This window comes from Cricetulus griseus, chromosome 6, assembly GCF_003668045.3.
Source record: "Cricetulus griseus strain 17A/GY chromosome 6, alternate assembly CriGri-PICRH-1.0, whole genome shotgun sequence".
NCBI classification, from domain to species: domain Eukaryota; kingdom Metazoa; phylum Chordata; class Mammalia; order Rodentia; family Cricetidae; genus Cricetulus; species Cricetulus griseus.
The window spans coordinates 155180956-155199689 of record NC_048599.1 but is presented as its reverse complement, the minus strand read 5'-3'; the positions used below and the strand labels follow the sequence as shown (position 1 = coordinate 155199689).

The 18734-nt window shown below is 50.2% G+C and overlaps 1 protein-coding gene across 2 annotated transcripts in view; it reads right to left on the bottom strand.

Moving 5' to 3' along the window:
- Window positions 1-18734, bottom strand: part of Otog (otogelin) — a 70835-nt gene that overhangs the window by 51773 nt on the left and 328 nt on the right. Inside the window, exons 2-17 of one of the 2 annotated variants that reach the window (XM_027420542.2) lie at window positions 18271-18336; window positions 18068-18122; window positions 14974-15049; window positions 14054-14146; window positions 13735-13889; window positions 11573-11691; window positions 10280-10485; window positions 9354-9484; window positions 9071-9177; window positions 8351-8460; window positions 7882-8010; window positions 6764-6872; window positions 6475-6521; window positions 5841-5986; window positions 1969-2101; window positions 924-1101 (exon numbers count right to left, since the gene is read on the bottom strand). In XM_027420542.2, the coding sequence (XP_027276343.1) occupies window positions 924-1101; window positions 1969-2101; window positions 5841-5986; window positions 6475-6521; window positions 6764-6872; window positions 7882-8010; window positions 8351-8460; window positions 9071-9177; window positions 9354-9484; window positions 10280-10485; window positions 11573-11691; window positions 13735-13889; window positions 14054-14146; window positions 14974-15049; window positions 18068-18122; window positions 18271-18336 (1860 nt within the window). Of the gene's footprint in view, window positions 1-923; window positions 1102-1968; window positions 2102-5840; window positions 5987-6474; window positions 6522-6763; window positions 6873-7881; window positions 8011-8350; window positions 8461-9070; window positions 9178-9353; window positions 9485-10279; window positions 10486-11572; window positions 11692-13734; window positions 13890-14053; window positions 14147-14973; window positions 15050-18067; window positions 18123-18270; window positions 18355-18734 lie in introns of both variants that reach the window. The other variant, XM_027420543.2, reaches the window with a different exon arrangement.

The window sequence follows — 18734 nt, the reverse complement described above, 5'->3', positions numbered from 1 at the left end:
TGTTACAGTTGAAGAACCAGTAGTATGTGTGAGGGCCAGATTCTGCCTAACAGCCACCATGCCTGCACTACTGCTCCTGCTTGTGAGTTTTCTAACTGGGAGGCTGGACTCACACACACCTGGAGGGCATGAAGCAGCCCACATACAAGCCAGTGTCTGCCTCCACCACTCTGGCCAGCTGCCCCAACACCAGCCCTCTGGGCAAGACAGGAAGCTTCACCTGCACATTGCAAAGCAGAACTCCTCCTTCTGGCTAAGGAACGCCTCCCATGTTCCTTTCTGTGTTGGCCATTGCATGTATCAGATTCTCCACCCTCAAGATCCTGTTTTCCTTTGAAAGGCCTGACTGCTATCTCCTCCCACACCCAGGGAAGTCTCTCACTCAGCTGTCAGCTCATGGGAAGTGGCCTTCTCAACACTGGGAGGTTTTCATTGTACAAATTCAAAAGCATTAAGGCACCATGTGGGAAAAGGTTGCACTGGCCTTTTGGGTCAGAAGGTGGGGAGGCTTGGTTTCTGGGGCTTATCTTCACCCTAAGGTGTTCACGGTTGATGAAACACGTAAAAGTGTGGAACTAATCAAAGCCAACCCGAGGTTCCAGCATTTCTCAGGCCACAGCCCATCTGCCTCAGAGGCTACAGTGGTGGGAGTGAGAACTTATGGAAATGAGGCTGTCATGCCCCAAGCATCTTATATGAAATTCTTAAAGAGTAGTACCCAGGAGTCAGCATTTAAGCACACACCCCAAGTGATCTTTCTACACAGAGAAGATTGTGACCACCATTTTAAAGAATTACACTTCAATTAAAATGTGGAGGAATAAATAAGTAGTAGTGTGTGTGCCGGGCAGTGTCTCTGGATGCCTGACCCGAAGGGGCCCACAGGTCTCCCTCTCCTTCCTGTTCCAGGCAGGGAAACATACAGGAAGTCGTCCTGTGTGTTGCCATTGAAGGTGCCACAGAGGCCCACAGTGTCCTCCACCCATCGCTGGTCCACTTGCAGGTAGAGCCGCAACCCTTCCCAGTCATAGAGGACCTGCACGCCCATGTTAGTCTTCACCCTCAGGAACACGGAGGACAGCCTCCGAATTTCAAAAGCATCTGGCAATGAAATGGGAAACGGGATGTCAGTAGTCTTGTTAGTACAGCCCATCACTTGTCTGGTTGACTCCCACATCTACACACAGCCCTGGTTTCATCCTGCAGAAAATCCCTGCCTTGGGATTGGTTTGCCAAACCCTGGGACAACCTACTCAGAAATGTCACTTAGTGGGTCCCAATAACATCCTGCTCTCTCTGGGGACTGCAGTTTCTGGCTCTAACACAAGAACTCTGTAATGACCCATTTTTGCACCAGTGGTCTTCAGGAAGCCCACAATACAATCATGATGGATTAGATTCAATGACAACACAACTTTTGTTTTTTGACCCAGGGTCTCACGTAACCTAGGCTACTTTGTTTGGACTTACCACATACACAAGGATGACTTTGAATTCCTGATCTCTCTGCCTCCAATTCCCACTACATTCATCTAAGCTTCAGAGCTGTCATGGCCTACATTCCTGTGATCTTTTTACACTCAGCACAGACCAGCTACTCCCAAGAGCTGCTCTTCTCTCCCTTCCCAATCCTTTCTGGTGCCGGCTCTTTCTTCTTAGTAGCTTTGCCTTTCTCGTTAAACATGTTTCCTATGAGCTGCCTGCAACTCACTGTTGGATTAAGGAATTAGCAGGAGAATAAATACTGAGTCTAGAGATGGGAATCAGCCCCACACTGTTTGACAACCACTGTCATGTTGGAGTGGGGGCGAAGGCACATTTTAGGAGTCCACTTTCCTGAATCCAGTGTCCCCTAGCCTGATCCCTGTGAGGGATTGTCCGTACAGCAGTTTCCTTGGGTGGAGGAGCTGCGGAAAGGGGCCAGAACTATCAGCTCCCAGCAGTTCTCTTGAGCATCTTGAGCCATACCATCTGAGTAGGGCGGGGTGATCTTGTACTGGTCAAACAGAAGGACATCTCCAGCCTTCGTCAGGGTCACCTGTCTCCGGGAGTCCTGGTGCAGAATCACTGACACTGACTGGACACAGGCTCCATCCTGGTTCTAGAGAAAGAGAAAGGTCAATGAACATTATCAGTTCGTTCTGTCTGTCCTGATGTCCCAAACGGAACCCTCTGTGACAGAGACCCAGCCCAACGTGAGGAGCAGGCTCCTGAGAATGAGAAACAGAGCTCCAAAGGGCATCAAGGATTTCCCAGCAAAATGCTCTCATCTGGCCCAGAACAGACAAGGTTGGCTGCAGAACTGGATAATGAACATGCTGATTGGCTGCAGAACTGGATAACGAGCATAATGAATATGATTGACTCTCAGATGTCCACACAGAACAGCTCTCAGACAGCTCGGTCTAGCCTTGGAAACCATGGCTCCCTCACACGACTACAACCCAGAGCTTTAATTTTGACCTTTTGCCAGATCTTATGTTCATGGGTCATATCCTGTACCCCACTGAAAGTCTGCTCAGGAAGCTAACACAGGAGGGTAACAAGTTCAAGCCCTGCCAGAGATACAGAGTGAGTCCAAGGCCAGGCTAAGTCACTGTGCATGGCCCTGTCTCAAAATGAAAAAATTTAAAGGGTCAGTGTTGTATGGCTCACTGGTACAGCCCTTGCCTAGCATGTATAAATGAAGTCAGAGGTTCCATTCAGCCACCACAGGAAGCAGGAGTGGAGAACAGTAAATGAGCCTCAGGCCTCGTGTTCTCCATCTTGGAATGGAGGTAGCACGCCTGTTCACACTTCTCTTCCACAGAAAGACATCTGCATCTCATTCATCCAAAGATTTCTTGAGCATCTGCCATGTGCAGGCTGCACTACACAGACAAGAGCTGAGCAAGACAGGGAACATCTTCCTGCTCAAGGAGATTACAAATCTGTGTGGGACACAGACATTAGATAACTAGGTATGAAGTCGATTGGCTATAACGGGAGCCATGACTGCTGTAAGCAGGGTTTAGAATATTAGCAAAGCACACAAAGGACTGCAGAGGCAGGAAAGGCTGCCCCAGGGCATATGACAATAGTGAATAATCCTGACAACCACACCTTAATTCTGCCATGCATGTTCCTCTGGTCATAACAGGTAACATCGGACCCAGTCCCTGCACTCAGTCCTCACAGCACTCTGCTTGTACCCCTTCTAAGAACTACTATAAGGAGCAGGACCATTTTTCAGATCAGAAGACTGAGGCACAAAAAGTGACATTTGAGTTATGGTTGCATAAAACTGAGAGGGATATGCGGGAACTGTGTCTATCATCTCCTGTCCCATTTCGCCAGGAATCCTGCCAGACTCTCTCAGTTCCTCCATTGAAGGAGGATCTCAGAAACCCAGAGATGGAAATTGCCATTAAGAGTGTCATTTCTCCTCAGCACTCTATGGGGCCCCTGGTAGTGGCTCAGTATTTTTCCCTGATGTAAGAAGGGACTTTGAGAGCCCAGGGATGCTCTCTGGGTCTGGACACATGGGGGAGGGCCTGGGCCTGGCTCAGGATGATGTTGTGGAATTTGGGGAGTCCCCATGGAGGGTAGAGGGGGGAGAGTTGGGGGACTGGCGGGGGGGGGTTGGGAGGAGGGGAGGGAGAGGGAGAAGACAAAAGTAAGTGTCATTTCTTCTTGGCCCTCTGAGCTGACAACCTTGCGTGTATCTGCATAACCAAAGGACACATGCATATCTATCAGCATTTCTACACCGCACATCTATGCAGATATATAGAAATATATCTAAAATACTAAGTCAACTAAGCTTGCATTCACACTAATGCTCCAGCTCTAATCCATCAGGGCGGGGGTCATTCTAGCTGCCCCCTTTCCTCACCTGTCCCCTTTTTAGTTTACATCAGCATGGTACATGTGTTACAGATAGCCAACCCATATGGATGTTTTGATACCTATAGGGCCAGAAATGAAGAAGTGTGCAGATGACCATGCATGCATACATTTGATATGAGTACATAAAGGGGACACAGGAGTCCAATGAAAAATCTGCCAAACAGTCTGGGTGACAAAATAAGGTATTGATTGTCACCTCAAATATAAAATGAACACGCACAAACCTCACCAAGAGACAAAACCATCAGAGAAACCCAAAGGAACCTGCTGCATGATTCCTGAGCAGGACTTCACAAGCTTCCAAGGTCAATTCAAACAAGGGAAGTCTGAGAAACCAGTCAAGAAAAGCACTGGGTAAATGTGTCATGGGTACCACCATCGCCTGTGTTATTGTGCTCAGCCCACTCCATCTTGGCCATTCCAGTGGCATTGCTGTTCTGATATGATCGGCTCACAGTGTCCTTCTCCTTGTCTCTGTATTTATCTTTGTAGGGACAGCTTTAGGTTAAATGCCTCCTCTGCCACATGGTTTTCCCTTCTTTTCTAACATTCAGGACTATTTCTTTGGCTACGCCACTCGCCTTTACACCTCAGATCGTGTTGTATATCACACCAGAGTGACCAGCCCTACAAGCTGTGAGCACCGGAAGGTGGTTTGAGTATGATTCCTCATGGAGCTGGCACAGAGTAGGATTCCCATAGGCTCATCATGCGAATAGAATCACGAAGAGGATCCCTGTCTTGAGATAACAAAAAACTTGCAAACAAGAAGAGCTGTTCAGGAGGCCGGGGAAGTAGCTCAGAGGTTAAGAACACTGGCTGCTCTTCCAGAGGTCTTGAGTTAAATTCCCAGCACCCATGTGGTGGCTCACAGCCATCTATAATGGGATCTGATTCCCTCTTCTGGCATGGATGAAAACAAAGCATTCACATTCATAAGATAAACAAATAGACAAATATTAAATAAAAGAATTGCTGTCCAGAAATGAGGCCAGCTGGACAGGCTCGTGCTAGCCAGCTGCCTACCAAGGACATGGTAGATAGAGGGCGGGCAAGGCACCCTGGAGCCCCACATTCTCATGTGCTCTGAGACTCCTGAGCTGCATGGATGGGAGAAGTGCAAACTGCTCTGTGACTCGGGGCAGAAGAAGAAAGCCAGCCTCCACCTCATCCACAGTTCCCAGACTGCCGGGGTCTGCTGGGACTGGGGCAAGGACAGCAGGCATGCAGGGTGGGAGGGGGTGCCCTGGCTGGGCATGAGCTCTGGTTCTACTATGCAGAGGGGAGCTCAAGCATAGCCCAGGGCCTGGGGGTTGGCTCAGCCCAGGGACAATGCAGTCAGTACTGGGACAGACAAATGCACACCTGCCACGACCTGCCATGGCCGTTATATCAGTTATGTTCACAGGTGGCACAGCTCAGGGATCACCTCCTTCAGGAAGCCTTTCCTGTCCCCTTTGCCCTTTTACTCAATGACCATGTCAAAGCAAAGGTCTTCCTAGACCCCCACTCTGCCCATCCACACTCTGACAGCTGCTGTGACAGCAGCCTTGGGTTCATTCACCTGCCTAACCCACTATTAGCTATTAGATCCAGAAGACAGAGCCATCTTGGACCTCAGCACAGCTTCTGGCCCCAACAGGTTTTCAGTGTTTGATAATTGAATTCATCAAAAAAATATACCTTCCAGGCATGAAAAAGTAAAAATCAACGATGCATAGAAGACTAAGTAGAGTTAGACCCACTCTAGAGATTACTTTAAAATGAGGCCCAGGAAGGGGAATGGACTCTCAGCCAGCAGAGGGCCTGGGCTCAAACTGTCTGGGGAGCCAGTTCTGTGTCCCAGAGAAAGAGGCAGCAGGCAGCTGGGTGGCCACCGTCAAAAGACCTGGGGAGCTTCCCCAAGTCTCCAGACTTGCGGGAGGCTTATTTGAATAGAGACCCAGCCTTACCAGGCCACAGGGAGCATTCTGCAATGTCACTGTGAAGGTGCCCGAGGAGCGGCTCTTGGCTAGGATGTACTGACACGTAGCAGGGAATGTGTACCGGCGTCCATCAAAGGTCGTGAAGTGGATGTCTCCAGTCACCGAGCATTCAGCTGAGGGAGAAGAATGGAAACTTACTCATGGAAGCTGTCCACCCCAGGACTGTTCATCTTCCCAACTGGGGACTGTCTCAGCCTGGAAGATCCAAGCCTAGGCAGGACAAAGCCTCTGCCATCTGGAATTGAGCAAGCTAGGATAACTTTTCTGAGAGCCTGCTCCCCTGCTCAGGAGCAGACTAGACACAACCCTGCTAGGGTCTCCCTCTGAGGAGACACCAGGCCCTAGACATGGGACCCAGGCTCAATGCAGCCTCCCAAGTTCAGACAAGAGGTGTGCAGGACCCATTAACAACACTGTGGGCATGGACCAGAGTGATCCCTTAAGATAGGCAAAGCAACATAGGAAATAAAGGGAATCAGGGTTAGCTGGGTGAACCAAATTCCCCCACTAGGCATGGTCCTGGAATGTCCCTGCCCCCAACCTATGAGACCAGTAGAAGAGGGGGTCCGAGGGCAGGGTCCGAGGGCAAGGTCAGATGTACCTGGGCAGACAGAAGAGCTGCATATCCACTTCCCTGAAGTGCACGTACTGAATGAAACAGAGACCATGAAGGTTGCTGCCTGCCCTCAGTGCCAAGATACTGCCCCAGGCCCCAGCCCACAGAGTTTCTATAGTGGGTGGTAGGCAACACTCCCCCACCCCCGAGGATCTAATGACATCCCCTTGGATCTCAAAGAGGCTGAGTAAGTGCCCCTTGCTTTTTCAGGGTCCCTCAATCCCAGATAGCCCTGGCCTCCCCGGACTCCTCCCTCCAGGCAGTGGACACAGACCAGGCATTGCAGTCTTCTGTCACCACAGAGCCAGGTGGGTGCAGGGCTCCATGGAACTCACAGGGACACTCAGCTAGTGACATACAGCCTCTGTCCTCAAAGATCAGCCCTAAAGTGTGATAGCAAAGGCCTTCTCACCACTTCCTCTGTTCACAGGCCACTGGGCATCGTCTCAGGGCCTCAAATAAACAGCTCCATTTGCAGAACTCTCTTCTGAGCCCACTTTGAAACTCACTCCAAAGCCTGGCTCAAGCAGGACACGAACCACCTTCTGGGTAGATTTTGCTCCATGTGTCACCCCAACTGCACACAGCCTAATTTCTCACCACCTCTCAAGTCCTGCCATGCAGTCAGTCTCTTACCGCCTCCTCTGTGAGACCATCCCTGGCCTTCCCACATTCCACCAATCCCAGAATCTCTTCTTTTCTGACCCCCTGAGCCAGCCTTCACCACACTGTACCCTAGGCTAGAGTGAGGAACTGCACAGTCTGGAAGCAGGCTTTGTTCCTTAAAACAAAGCCTATCACCTTACTTTTGTGAGACAGGGTCCCCTGTGGCTCAGGATGGCCTTGAACTCCTTATACAGCGGAGGATAACTTAGACTGTCTGGTTCTCTTGCTTCCCCCTCCTAAGTGCTAGTATTACAGGTGTGCACCACCACACACAGCTTATGTGATGCTGGGATGGACCGGGGCTTTGCACATGCTAGACAAGCACTGCCCACTGGGCTACATCTCCAGCCCCCCCCCTTCACATTGTGCAATCTCACCCTCCCATCCAGCCACGTTTACTCGTTCATCATAAACATACCATTAGACACAGGAAAAAGTAACTGTGGATGGATGCATGATTAAGCAAAAATGTTCATATAAATGAATGAATGGCTTGTCTTCATCTGAAAAGCTCAGTCCACACAAACTCACATTCCTTGATGGGTCAAACTGTCAAGAAGCCAAGCTCTGCCCCACTCCCACCCAAGACAGTCATCCACTTATTGGTTAGTTGTTCCTTCATTCATTCCACAAACAGACATCCTCTGAGCCCCTGATTCCCACTCATCCATGCCAGGCCAGGAAGACACTGCCAAGCCCCGACTGGCCCCACCCCCCACAGCAAACCATTGGGGCAGTAGCAGCCATCCACACAGGCGATCTCGCTGTCCACACACGAAGCACGGGACTGGCAGGAAGCCGGGCAGCAAGCAATGCACTCGTTGTAGATGAAAGCCTTCTCTTTGCAATGCACAGCTTGGGAGGGAAGAGGGCTGTGGTCTGTCTGTTTGGCCAGCACCCACCCTCAACCCAGGTCCTCCAGCCTCATGAGGAGTATTTGGTGCCCAAGAGACTTGTGAAATCTGCAGTGCTCTGAAAAATACCTTCATCTCACTTTGTGACTCCATCCCTGTCCTTCACAGTCAGCCTTAGCTCCCCATATGTCACAGGGACAGAATCTCAGAGCTTAAGCCTCTGACAGTTGTGGCTCTGAGCCAATAGGACAGGCCATTGAGCTGAGGACTGTGGCTGCCACCCACAACCCTCATCAGAACGCATCTGAACCCCTCCCTGCCCAACTCTAGCCTGCACCTACTGCATTGTGGGAGTTGGGTCCTCCAGCCCTGCAGAGGGCGCCCTGCCTGTGCACATGCCCGGGCATATTCTGTCAGTGCTCGGCACCAAGTGACATCATCGCCTCCCGATCTGTACAAGGAGAGTGAACGTGAGAAAGTCCAGCTTGTCACCAGCCCACCAGCCCACCATCCCATAGGCCAATGGCTCTCAACCTTCCTAATGCTGTGACCCTTTAATACAGTTCCTCATGTTGTAACCCCCAACTATAAAACTATTTTCATTGCTACTTCATAACTGTAATTTTGCTACTGTTATGAATCATAATGTAAATATATGTGTTTTACAACGGTCTTAGGCAATCCCTGTGAAAGAGTTGTTCGATCCCCCCAAAGGTGTCAGAACCACTGCCACAGACACTCTCAAAGCCTCAGGGCACCCTCTGCTAGGAAGGCATCCAGCTACACAGAACCCTAGACTCAAAGCAGGAAGCCTAGATTCAAGTTCCAGCATTGGGGCCAAAATTTGCAGAATGACCCTGAATGAGTTGAGCTCCATCTCTGGACCTCAGTTAAACAGAACAGCTGAACTCCATCTTGGCAAATGAGAACATCCGAGTGTTGGCAGGCTACTTTGTTAGGGCCAAGAATTGTTAGGCTCAGTGGCCCACATCCTGAAGCCTCATCCCAATACTAGGAGGCGCTCTCTACAGCCCAATACCACCCACCCTCTGCCCACTCACTGGCAGAGGTCACTGGTACAGCTGGCTGTGAAGGGCAGAGGACTGACGTAGGCATTGCAGGCATCAAAGGGGGGTTTCAACAGTGCCTCACACCGCTCATACACACCCTGGGTGGGGTAGAGGCAGAAGCTGGGCTGGGAGCACAGCATGGCTCTCTGAGTCACCATCCCCACAGGGAATCCCAACTTAAGGCAGAGAGAAAAAGGAAGGGGCCATCTTGGACCCTTGCAACTAATAGCTTTCTACTGAGGGTGGGTGGGTGGGGTCTCTCCAGGACACAGACCTGCATGGATGCTGGGCTCTGCTGCAGGCATGGCGGTCGAGGCAGGGAAGAAGTCCCGGGCCCTGGGGGGCTGTTGGGGGCTTGCTCCTGCCAGCTGTGCACAAACTCCCCGACATCATCGGTCAGCTTCCCTGTAGGGAAAACTAGTGTCATGATGAAGCAGGTGAGTGGGGACTCTGAGCAGAAGCAGGTGACAGGGAAAGCCATTTGGAAGAGACCAGCCTCCAGCGCTCTCACCCTACTCTGGGTTCCCAATGGAGTCGGCCTCTCAGGAGAGCTGTTTCATCAGAAAAGATGAGAATGTCCTAAAACAGGTACTGTCTCTCAACTGCTCCACATTCAACAGAGGTAACATGGTATAGCTGAGAGGGCCAGTGTGCAAGCTTGAACAAACCTGCACCCACCTCAGCCTCAGTTTCCCCATGTGCAGAAAAGGGAGCTACTCCCCAGGGAGATCGCTGCCAAGGACTACAGTTGTAAGGTACTTAGCACGTGGTGGGTACTTAAAAGGGCACCTTGACCTTCTGCCAGGGCCACCATGGTGTGCCCTGGGCTTCACCTGTACCTATCACCAACCTGTCCATCAGAGAGACTTGAGCTCCAGCCTGGCCTTTTCTCTTTCTGGCTCTCTCTGGCCTTGATTCCCGCTTTCTCCAGAAACCCATCTAGCAAAGTGTGCAGTATCTCTACACAGTTGGGATTCTCATTATGAATACTTTATGGTTGAGGAGACTGAGGCCCAGAACATGGTTGAGAACATGCCTAACATAACAGTTTTAAAAGCAAGCCCTAGCCTCCCATTTGGGTTTTTCTTACCATGAATAACCATGACATCAAGGGGCTGGCCAGAGCAACTTCTCCCCTAATCCTGACCCAGACTCCATTCCCAGCAAAATATCCCACAAGGTACCTTCCCTTGGACTCACCATAGCTGGTTACCAGGTCATCCTGAGGGTCAGCATTGTTGTTCCCACACAGCCCATGTGTCCAGCCCAGAAATTCTGGGCTCATCTTGACGTAGACAGCTGAGGCACCATCCCAGGCCAGTGTGAAGGCTGATGGATGCCGTGCGATGACATAACCAGCCAGTTGCTGCAGCTGCACACCCCCCACTGCCTGTGGCAGCTGGACCCTGAGAGCAAAGTCCAGGGCTGCAGGGTGTCCACATAACTTTCCACAGGCCCTGTTCTTCACCACAAGGCCAGCCACTCCTACCCAGTGATATGAGTTCTTTATGTCCTCCAAGTTCCCAGAATTCCTAAGTGCACCAAAGTGCATCGGGATTCTTTTATCTTCAGAGGGTCTTTAAAAATCACAATGTGATTGGCAGAGATAAATCTTAAGAGAATCAATCCACCAACTCCCTTCTCTCAGGTGGGAGGGAGAGAGATGATATCATATAAGAAGCCTTTCATTTGACTGTGTTGGTCCCAAATAGGAAGAGTGGCAAGAGACGGGGAGACAGGAAGAACAGAAGGTTGAGGACAGAGAGGAACCCTACTATGCCTGCCCTCTCTCAGTTTCACAGCCAAGGGGCCTGGAATCTGGCTGCTCCAGCCCAGCTGACAAGAGAAACTAACCTGCAGCCAGGGGTAGGTCTGAATACCCACTTCATTTGCAGGAGAAACCCCTCAGGCCACTGCTTCGCTCTCTGCCCCAGGAAGCTCAGCACTAAGCTTCCAGGTCCAGAGGGTCAGGACAGGCTCTGGGCCTGGTGGGGGTGCTGGGAAGGGGACTTGGGGCAGCAACTCAGGCATCAGACAACAAAGAAGGAATGAGCATGGAGGAAGAGAACCAGGACAATTCAAACAGAGGCTCTCTCTGGGGTCAGGTGGTCCCTAGGAATGCCTGATGGTCCAGCACCATAACTGTCATTCAAAATGACCCTCTGTCTCAGAAAAGGCTAAGTATGTGTAAGTGCCTGTTTAGAGGAACTGTATGTGAACTCAAGAAAGATTTCTAATGGGAAAATCACAGTTTTCTAGAAACTTTTGCTGTTTTCCTAAAGATCTGTCAGGAAACCCACTGCATTCGATAGTTGCAGAGAACCAGGAGGCACTCATCCATCTGCCAGTACCACAGGCTAGACACACAAGGGCCAGGTGTGCACTTCTGCCCAGAGTGGGAACTGCTGTCTGCCCCCAGTTACAACCTCCCTTCAGCTTGACAGGGACAGATATCCTCTGCCCCACGTCAGGGAGGTGGAAGGACATGGTTACCTTACACCTCCGTGGGTGACCTCCTTGGCCAGGCGGATCTCATGTTCACCCCAAAGGAGGAGGCTGACAGACCTCGGGCAGCTGTAGTGGGCAGAGCCACACTGTGGGTCATTGTGTACCTGATGGGGGGTGGGGGCAGGGTGTTGAGTCTGCAGAACTGCCACAGGCCAGCCTGAGCTTCACTCCACCAATGTGGGGTGATTTGTGACCCCATGTGCTGAACACTTTTCCTCCATGACCCTTCCCACCGCCCCACTCCAACACTGCCAGCATTTCAACATTGACAGAGAAACAGAGAGAAGAGATGAATACTACATGCACACAGACTAGGAAAGAGCAAAGATGGGATTCTGACCCAGATCTGAACCCGAACCTTTCCCAAATCATTGGGCATCTCCAAGTTCCATCAAATCAAAAGGCAAGATAGGCACTCACATTGCCTCACACAGATGTGCATTCTGAGACACACCCTGACACTCATGCTGCCATCACTGTCTACACACACACCTATACCCCACACACTCATGGCATGCAGAGACTAGGCCTGTCCTGCACACATAGAGACTCTCCTAGGCTGCTTATTACATGTGCATCTTCTCTGGCCCCGTTCAGGAACCCACGCTTTAAGAGCCATAGATCCAGAGGCCAGTGCAGGTTTCTAATGCTTAGGGAAAAGATTTTCAAAGATCACCTGCCATGGTGGAAACACTCCCCAGGAGCCAACTTTCCACTCTATTACCCTTAGACATGGCAGACTAGCCTGAAGCCTCTTTTATTGAGAAGAAAATCATGAAAGCCACCCTGTCCTAAGTGTTTTTCAAGCATTGTTGGTTTTGAACCCTGCCTGGCCAGGAACTCACCATGTACGCCAAGCTAGCCTCAAACTCACAGAGATTCACCTGCCTCTGTCCCTAAATCCCTTTGTTCTTGAATTTAAAGATGTGTGCCACTACACCTAGATCACGAATTTCTGACCATGACTCACAGAAAAAAATATCTATATATAAACAAAACAAAGTTCTTTTACATCTTTGTTATCAATGAGGACATGTGTGTGTCTTTTCATTCTTTTTCTGATGCAGGGTGTAACTCACTACATTGATTATATAACTCATTCATGTAACATCTATGACCCAATTGCAAAAAACTCTGAGGTATGATAGATGGAGACATAGGAAGTGACACTTGTCATGGCACATCCCAGACATGACCTTCAGTCTATGCCTGAGGCACTAGGATCACAGCCAGCCAGAAGAGGGATGATCCTGAGAGAGCACTATGAACTCCCTAATCCTGTCCCCGCCACTGCAACTCACAGCCAGTTAGGGCGCCCTCATCAGAAATGCCTGTCAGATCTGCTGGACACTTAAGTCTCACACAGCATTTGGGTGTCCAACAAGCTTTGATCAGACATTCATCTAGGTTCAGGGAACAAGGCCCAAAGACAAGGTCTGGCCCTGAGAAGCCCCATATAGGAAAAGAGACAAAGTTGACGTAAGACACCTGATGGGGGGCTTTTACCCAGAGTGTCTCCTCTGCCACTTGGGAGGTCAGGAGACATAGGAAGACTCTCAGAGAAAGGACGTGTGCACGGGCTCACCCAAGACTCCCATCATCTTCTCCAAGGCATGGTACTCCTCCTTAGCACGAGTGTTTCTCTGTCTAGAAACCCTTCTATAGCCCTGACCCCTACTTCTCTTCTTTTGGATACCTCCAGGGAGTCTCATTTCCTATCTCAATAAATGTCACTTCCTACAAGAAACCTTCTGTGATCGCCATCCTTCACAATAGTCTAGATCAGGTATCCAGGACACTGCCTTTTAGGCTTTGACACTCTGCCACCACAGCTCCAAGTTGCACTTGAAATAACTCATGTCATTTGCGGTGGTTTCTCTATTAGAATGAAGTTCCTCAAGGACAAGATGTCTGTGCTGTTGTCCTAAGGGCATTCCACCATGAAACTCCTTCCTGACTAAATGAACAAACGGCTAGAGGCAGCCAGGGATGAGTGGGTGAGCCGGGGCTGAGAGAATGTGGCTACTTCTGGGAGCATAGTCCCAGGAGCTGGGAAAAGTGAAAAAGGAAGGTCCTAACCTTCCCCAGCTCCAAGACCTGGTGGAGCCTGCATGGGTCAGCAGGGCAGGAGAGAGAAGGAGCCTCACCTGGATGGAAAACCTCTGACCCTCAGGTTCATGGTGTCCCACCAGCATGTAGCTGCCCTTTGCAGAGAGGTAGTAATATAGGCCATCGAAGGTCTCCACATGGTATTGCCCCCAGGACCGGCAGATGCTGTCTCGCTCAGGGCCGGCATTATACACTAAGACAGGGGAAAGTGAGCCTAGATCTTTATGAGCACTGTGCTGGAAACTGGTGGGGTCCAGATCTGGCAGGGCCACCTCCATTCCCCAGGCACAGCACTGCTTGGACCTACAGCTTCTCTGAACCCATGGTCCCTCCTGGGGCTGGAGATGTCAGACCTACCCAACTGGCAACGAGGTCCAGTGGCATTGAAGCGTCTGCAGTCACAGAGAGCAGGGTGCACACACTCACCCCCATTGAAGCAGGAGAACAAGTCTGTAAGAGAGACAAAGGGCTGTTACCCACTGCACCAGACCAGCAGAACCAAGACACACTTCTCCTCCCAGGAGGCACCAGGGAAGTGAAACCCCTGCCCCAGCCAGCCAGCCTGATTGGGGCCACACCGCTACATAAGGCCACAGCACAGTCCATTTTCTGATGGAAATTCAGGATGCAGTCTTAGAGCCTTGGCCTTCAGAATGCATGAAGTGGCCCTGAGGCAACTTGACCTGGGACTTCAGTTCCCTAAACTAAGCTCTTGGCTAGCAGGCAAGACCAAGACTATGAAGGCTTTGGGGGGGAGCAGGGAGAAACTGCCTTGAGATCCTCATGAATTCACTGTTCAAGGACAAGAAGCCAAAGTATGAATCAGGGTGGGCATGAGAACACAGGAGAAAGACTGACCAGAGGAGGAGACAGAGGGAAGGCGTCACAGGCAGGACACAAACATGGGATTATGATGGGGGCGGCACAGATACAGGATATAAGGGCTGAGGGCGGTCGGTGTGTGTGAGAAGAACTGAGATACAGGAGAGGTGAGGAGAGAGACCATAGGAATTAACATACTGAAGGACCTACCATCCCACAGGAAATAGGAAGCAAGACCAGAAAGAGTGTGAGGTGAGGAGAGGGGCCAACCATCAAACAGGCAGCAATCTTATGAGTCAGTGTGAGCGGGAGCGGGAGCCAGGCTACAGACACAGAGAGGCCCTGCAAGTCAAGCTGGGGAAGACAGGAAGAGATTCCAAGCACAGAAAGGGGCTCCCAAGTGGTATCTCCCCAGACTCTGCTATGCACGGGGCAACGGGGAGGGCTCAGCTTACAAGATGGTGCACACTTGGCCCGGTGCAGTCGCCTTTCCCACGAAGACATGACCACTGCATCTAGAGCTTCAGCCTCCTTTCAGGGACAGAGAACAGTTTGTGCTGAGCACATTGGGCTCCCATGTCTTCTTTCTCATCATCTAAGCATGCCCAAGACGAAGCACAGCTTCCAGCAGAGGACTCAGAACAAGCTCCCCCATCCCACCTTTGCAGATGAAGTCTGACTTCCTATCCGCCAAGGGCCCAAACCACCCACTTCTCCCCACCCGAGAAGTCCTTGATCAATCCTTTGTCAGCGGTGTTCTCATCCTGTTTTGGTCCCTGCTTCCCAGGATTGCCCCAGAAATTCTTATGTAGCCCTGGAATCAGGTATCCCCTGTTTCTAGCAATCCTCAGGGAGACCATGGGAAAGGAGGGAACAGTTGCTACCCACCTCCCATGGTCCCTGGACATCTTTAATTAATCATAGCCTTTGTAATCGCAGCCATCATGCCACTTCACATACAACTTCTAAGCCCTCGCTATGATCAGGGGACAGCCAAAGCTACAAAGCACCAAAGCCATTTCCTGGAAAATTCTTGATTTTATGGTATCGATACTTAGCCAAAGATAACTTGAACTCCTGATCCTCCTCTCTCCACTCCCAAGTGTTGGAATTACGGGCGCACACTGCCACCCTTGGCTTGGAGAATTCGTAAATCCTCTCTTCAGGACCAACCAGGGGTTTGTAATCATTTTTGTCATGAACCCCTTTAACAATCTAGTAAGACCTGTGGTGGCACCTTTTCACAAAATTGTGTAAATACATAAAACGTAAGATCACAAAAGAAGCCAATTATATTTTAATGTAAATATGAAAATGTTTTATTGACATGGGCTCGGGTAAAACTGTACATCTTTAAGAGTAGCAAACATAAATGCTATCTGCTACTGAAAGGAAATGCCTGTGGCTTCCATCGATAACTGGCACTGCTACATCGGTAACTGGTTACAGTGGCAATAATCAAAGGTATGCTAACCCTCACTTAGTGTCTTAAATAACAATAACTTTTTCCTCAGCCTGGTTCATTCCCTCCTGATTATACCTCTAGTTCCCTGGAGAACACCTGAGCTCTGCAGAACACCTGAGCCTGGTCTACATAGCAAGTTCTCGGCTAGCACAGCTACAAAATAAGACTTTGTCTCAAAAAAGAAAAAGGAAGGAAGGAAAAGAAAGAAACAGAAGAATGGAAGGGAAGAAAGAAGGATAGGAAGAAAGAAAGAAAGAAAGAAAGAAAGAAAGAAAGAAAGAAAGAAAGAAAGTTTGCTGGCTACTAGCCTGGGACCCATCCCTACTTTTTTAGACCAGGCATTCTGGATGGAAATCCCCAAAGTGTCCACAACATGTCTCCCAGTTACTGTATAGGGAGACCACTGCCAGTCCTTTTAACTTTGTGCAGTAATGCGGCCTATCTGCCTGTGTCACCTGGACTAGATGCTCAGAACCTGTGCTGGCTAGTTTTATGTCAACTTGACAAAAGCGAGAGTCATTTGGGAAGAGAGATGAGATTGAGAAAATGTCCCCATAAGATTTTCCTGTAAGCAGTTCTGTGGGGGAATTTCTTGACTGGTGATTGATTTGGGAGTGCTAAGCTCACTGGAGCAGTGTGTCACCCTGGGGCAAGTGGTCTGGGATGGTACAGGAAAGCAGGCTGAGCAAGTCATAGGGAGCAAGCTAATAAGTGGCACCCCTTCATGGCCTCTGCTTCCGTTCCTGCCTCCAAGTTCCTGTCTTGAGTTCCTGCCTTGACTTCCCTCAGTGATGAGCTGTGATGAGTTGTAGCTAAAATAAACCTTTTCCTCCCCAAGTTGCTTTTGGTCATGGTGTCTTATACTCACATGGTGTCTTATACTCTAAGACAGGGCCCTTCTCAGTGGAAAAGGATGAAGCTGCCTAACCAGGAAACCAGCAAGGTTGACATACTGCCTACTGGGAATGCGGTGTTTGGATGTAAGAGTCATTATCTCTGTAAAGATACACAAACTTCTTGAGTCCCATGGGCAGAGAGTCAGGCCTGGCTCCAACAACACTTTGGTCTACCTGTTCATTATGAAATCCCAGAAAGTCAGCTTCCCTATCTATGTAAAGAAAGCTTTACAACTCAAATTGTACAGGATTCTGACGCTGAAACCCGATACCCAGGGGCATGCTGTCTCTGCCCATGCTGGGCTTCTCACCCAGTCCTGAAGGGCAGAGAGCAGGGGCAATTCTTATAGTATAAATATTCCCCCTAACTCACTGACCCAAGGGCGACCCTGAGCTGGACATAGCTGAGGGTCAAGCCTTCCGAGGGAACTTCACCATAGGTGGGCTAATGTGTAAAGTGTCTGTGGTTGTAGAAGAAAGAAGATGAGTGTAAGCCAGGATTAGAATTAGCCATCCAATCCAGAGATCAACAAAGTTTGGCAAATGGACCTTCAAAAGCAGAGGATCCCAGGAGGGTGGGCCTCAGGGGATGGCCAGGAGTCATTGGATTGTGTGGTGTGTGTGTGTGTGTGTGTGTGTGTGTGTGTGTGTGTGTGTGTGTGTGTGTACATACACCTGAGAGTGCGCAAGTCAGAGGACAATTTCAAGTGCCCTTCCCCAAGCTTTATCCACCTCTCTGGTTTTTGCTCCTTAACCAGTCTTTCCCTGTAGCCCCCAGCAGGTGGCCCAGTTTTTGCCTTGTCTCTCACAGTTGTCTTCCTGAGGCACTGCACAGGGTATGGAGGGGCCCTGCGATAGGATTTCAAGCCAGATAGGGATGAGAACACCACTGTCTTAAACCCTCACCTGCTGCCTGCTGTCCTCTATGGTGGGGGGAACTCAGCTGTCTCCTGAAAGGGCCTGTGCCCACCCCAACTAAAACAATAACAATAAACAACAAAACAAAACAAAAACACTAGGGACCCATGAGACCAGGAAAACAGAAACAGATGGATTCCATGAATTTGCACATTCAGATACCAGGAGTGTTTGCTCTTCTCTGAATAACCTCCAAGAAAGGTCTTTAGTTACCTCGGGCCCAGAAAGAAGCCCCTTTCCCAGCGACACGCCCTCGCCAGCATCTCTTACCTGGCCTTCTATCACTGTTGTGACATCTGCAAGGGACATCTCCCGGTAGCTGTGACTAGATAAGAAATGAGCTTGCTATGGGTGGGGAGTTAGCAGTGGACATGCTTCCACTCACCCCAAAGCCCAACCCCTCCCCCATATGCTAAGCTCCTGGGATCATTTGTGCCAAGAGCAAGGATGAGACAGTGGGCAGACAGACTCACCTGGGCTCAGGAGTGGGCTCCTGTTGCGGCTCTGCACTGGTTTTCCATGTAAGTGTTGATGCTGAGGAGGGACGATATTCTCCACTCCAGGTAAGCCCCTTCACCTGGGCCTCTTACTGTGTTCTCCCACTGGCTGGGAAGCCTGACCCCTATAACCCAGCACTGCCTGCGCCCCACCACCAGCATTCTCAAGTCCTTTCTTCAGCTCCCAGGACTCTTCAGAAAAGGTCTCCCTCTTTCCTTCTACTCCTTGGGCCTCAGTTCTCTCTAGTTCTCCACCTTGGGTCTCTTCTTAACTAACTTAGAGCCTTCTGGGTCCCAGGCATGGCTGTCTCAATGTCTACCTCCCCTCTCACGGGTCTCTGCCCCCTCTCTCTCTCTCTCTCTCTCTCTCTCTCTCTCTCTCTCTCTGCCCTGAATTTCCAGAGGGAAAAGCATTGATGATATCGAGAAGAGTTAGGAAT